The following is a 3,844-nucleotide window of genomic DNA, read 5'->3' on the forward strand; positions in this document are numbered from 1 at the left end:
CGGGAACGGCAGCGGGTTCAGCTCTGCCCCTGTGCCCTCCCAGTCCTGGCCCAAGGCCACTTGGGACCTACTGCTCTAGGGACACCTATATCAAATACCACTGGGAGCCAGCCCCTAGATAACCACACTGAGCTCAGGCGATGCCAGGCACTTGAACACCAGTGGCCTGTTTACCATTTAATCAGTGGGCCAAAACTACCTTTCATGAGGGGATTGATATAGTAGAAGGAGGGCTCAGCCCTTAGCAGACCAGGAGTTCACAGGCAGGAACCATAGCTCCCTGGGTTATCTTTCATCTCTACAGTGGTGATGAACATGTTTGAAGCGCTCACCATGTGTCCAGTCCTGTTCTAAGCACTTCAGTTACATTCACTCATTTAATCATCATACAGTGCTATATGAGGGAGGTAGAAACATTATCCCTATTTAACAGATGAGAAAACTGAGCCTCAGAGTGTCAGAGTAACCTGCCCAAACTCACAGAGCCACACACACCAGACTGGGATTCGATCTGAGACAACTGCAACGTTCTAAACCCCCATTTCCCCACAGGAGCAGGTGGGGGTACTGCCTACCTACCCCATCTGCTACAGCAGGGGTAACAGGAGATGCCGTAGCATGAAACATGCCCAGCAAAAGCTGGCATGCAAACGCCAGCTCCTTTCAGGGAGTCTTGTGGTTTCTCAGGAAGGGGCCTGGGTGAAGGGGGCTGTGGTATCTCTGGGCTATCAGAGTATCAGAATATCTCTGGCTATCCGGTTGGGATATCTCTTTTTTCGTAACTAAAAACAAATTTTTTTTTTCTTTTTTTGAGATGGAGTCTCGCTCAGTCACCCAGGCTGGAGTGCAGTGGCGCGATTTCGGCTCACTAGCAGCTCCACCTCCCGGGTTCATGCCATTCTCCTGCCTCAGTCTCCTGAGTAGCTGGGACTACAAGCGCCCACCACCACGCCTGGCTAATTTTTTTGTATTTTTAGTAGAGATGGGGTTTCACCGTATTGGCCAGGATGGTCTTGATCTCCTGGTGTTAGGTGATCCGCCTGTCTCGGCCTCCTAAAGTGCTGGGATTACAGGCGTGAGCCACCACGCCAGGCCATAAAGTTTCTAAAAAAAATTTGGGGAGGCCAGGTGCGTGGCTCACACCTGTAATCCCAGTAATAATTGGTGGCCGGGTGCGGTGGCTCACGCCTGTAATTCCAGCACTTTGGGAGGCAGAGGACAGTGGATTGCTTGAGCCCAGGAATTCGAGACCAGCCTGGCCAACACAGTGAAACCCCGTCTCTACTGAAAATACAAAAAAATTAGCCAGGCGTGGTGGCGGGCATCCATAATCCCAGCTACTCGGGAGGCTGAGGCAGGAGAATTACTTGAACCTGGGAGGTGGAGGTTGCAGTGAGCCAAGATCGCGCCATTGCACTCCAGCTTGGGCAACAAGAGTTGAGACTCCGTCTCAAAAAGTAAATAAATAAATAAAATTAAAATTAAAATTTTAAAAACTTTTTTAAGAGACAGGGTCTTGCTTTGTCACCCGGGCTGGAGTGCAGTGATGTGATCACAGCTCACTGCAGCCTTGACTTCCTGGGCTCAAGGGATACTCTCACCTCAGCCTCCCGAGTAGCTGGGACTCCAGGAGCGTGACATGACAACCAGCTAGTTTTTAAATTTTTTGTAGAGACTGGTTCTCACTATGTTGCCTGGGTTGGTCTTGAACTCCTAGGCTCAAGCAATCCTCCCATCTTTGCCTCCTAAAGTATGAGATTAAAGGCATGAGCCACCACAGCTGGCTAATTTTGTGTATTTTTAGTAGAGACAGGTTTTCACCATGTTGCCCAGGCTGGTCTCGAACTCCTGGGCTCAAGCAATCCACTGGCCTCTGCCTCCCAAAGTGCTGGCATTACAGGCGTGAGCCACTGCGCCTGGCCTGGTTGTGATATCTCTGGGTGAGGATAGCAGGTGCTTCTTCAATGCATGCTGCTGTTCATGAGTTTGGAGATCATCTAATTCACAGGTCAGCAAACTACAGCCCACAGGCCAAATTTGGCCAGTCTCCTGTTTCTATAAGGGTCTGAGCTAAGGATTTTTTTTTTTTTTTACATTTTTAAATCGTTGAAAATGGATCATTTCTAAAGGAAGAACAATATTTCTCGACACATGAAAATGACAGAAAATTCACATTTCAGTGTCCCTAAACAAAGTTTTACTGGAACCCACACCCCACTGTTCATGTGCTGTTTGGGGCTGCTTTCTCACTACCCCGGCAGAGCCAAGCAGCTGCAACAGAGACTGTGTGGCCGGTAAAGCCGGAAATATTTACCATTTGGGCTCTTTACAAAGAACAATTTGCCAACCTCTGACCTAGTTCACGAAATCTGTATCTTTTGTTGTTTCGCAGATTCCTCTGAGAACTGGACAAGGATACCAGCTCCTCTCCTTGGAGAAACGTGAGCCTGAGCGTGCACACAAATGCACGCAAACTTTTGCACAGTTTCAGGGATTCAAGGATTCCTCAAAGCCCATCCATTCACACCAAGGTTAGGTGAGAGGGCGAGTCACAGTTCAAGGCCCTGGTTTTACCTAGGGGGAAACGTGATTCCAGAAAGGGGGAGCCACTGGCCCCAGGACACACAGCAAGCCCCAGGGCAAGGGGTGGCGCAGGGAGAGTACCTGGCGCCGGAGCTCCTGCAGCTCCCGCCGAGCCTCCAGCCGCGAGCGCTCCACCTCCTGCAGTCCAGTTCGCAGCTCCCCGGCCTCCTTGCCCACGGCTGTCCGTGCCTCCTCTAGGAGTGCCAGCTTCTGCTCCTTGTCCTCATTGGCAAGCTTCAGGCTGGAGAGGGCAGAGGTCAGGGGCTGCCCTGGGTCCTGGGAGTAGTCAGTGGCTCTACACAAAAGCAGCCTCCTCCAGTTCCTGGAGAGGGTCAGACACTGCCCGCCTATGCGGCCTCTCCCAAGAGCTGAGCCCTCCAGGGCTGGGGTACAGGCCCTCAGCTGGGAGGGGTAGACCAGTGACTCCAGGAGGAGACCTGGTTTCCAGGGTGATGAGGCAGGTGGATCTGAGTCTGGACCCAACCATGCCCACTGCCCCTCTGCCCCTTTCCCCAATCAACAGGGACGAAACCTTCCTAAAATGAGCCAGGTGCCAGGCTCTGCTTAGGAGACAGAGGATTCGTATCTGGGCAATTTCCCCAGAACCTTGGGGCTGAAGTTAGATTTCAGGGATGGGATTCCATGAGAACTCAGGGCTGGTCCCCTTGCGACGCCCCACCTGATGCGCTCGCTTTCTGCCTTCTTCACAGCGGCCCGAAGCTCCTCGTTGGAGCGTCGCAGGGCCTCGCGCTCCTTGGCGCCCTCGCCCAGGCTGCGCCGCAGCTCGCCTGCCTCCTGGCGCTGCACCTCCCGGCCCTCCTGGCTCTCACGCAGCTTGCGCTGGGCCTCCAGCAGCTCCCGCCGCAGCCCATCACGGGCATCCTCCAGCAGACGCAGCTGAGTCCGAAGCTCTTCTGCCTGTGAGCACAGCAGGTGTCCCCAGGCCAGTGGTCAGGGACCACCCCTCAAGCTGGGTCTTGTATCCCAGATCCCTGGCCCCGGGGAGCCTGCCCCATCCCTCTGCAGTGCTGAGACCACAGGCTGTGAGTTATCATTTGAGCAAGGCGTGCTGCAACCAGTCATGTTTTCACCTGAAGTCACCATCAGTCAGGACTGTCCTGAGCACACCAAGATGGCAGAGACCCCACTCACCCCTCCTTGAGGCCAAATCCCACCTGCACACAATAGGCGCTTCACAATGCTTGCTAAATCCCACCTGCACACAACAGGCGCTTCACAATCCTTGCTAAATCCCACCTGC

At 53.4% G+C, this 3,844-nt stretch overlaps 1 protein-coding gene across 1 annotated transcript in view; it reads right to left on the reverse strand.

The window, feature by feature from the left end:
• CROCC (ciliary rootlet coiled-coil, rootletin) overlaps window positions 1-3,844 on the reverse strand; it is an 84,957-nt gene that overhangs the window by 23,996 nt on the left and 57,117 nt on the right. The window contains 2 exon segments of the mRNA XM_011934077.1: window positions 2,665-2,824; window positions 3,263-3,501. Of these exon segments, the coding sequence (XP_011789467.1) occupies window positions 2,665-2,824; window positions 3,263-3,501 (399 nt within the window).

Source organism: Colobus angolensis, unplaced genomic scaffold (genome assembly GCF_000951035.1).
Source record: "Colobus angolensis palliatus isolate OR3802 unplaced genomic scaffold, Cang.pa_1.0 Scaffold130, whole genome shotgun sequence".
Classification (NCBI taxonomy): domain Eukaryota; kingdom Metazoa; phylum Chordata; class Mammalia; order Primates; family Cercopithecidae; genus Colobus; species Colobus angolensis.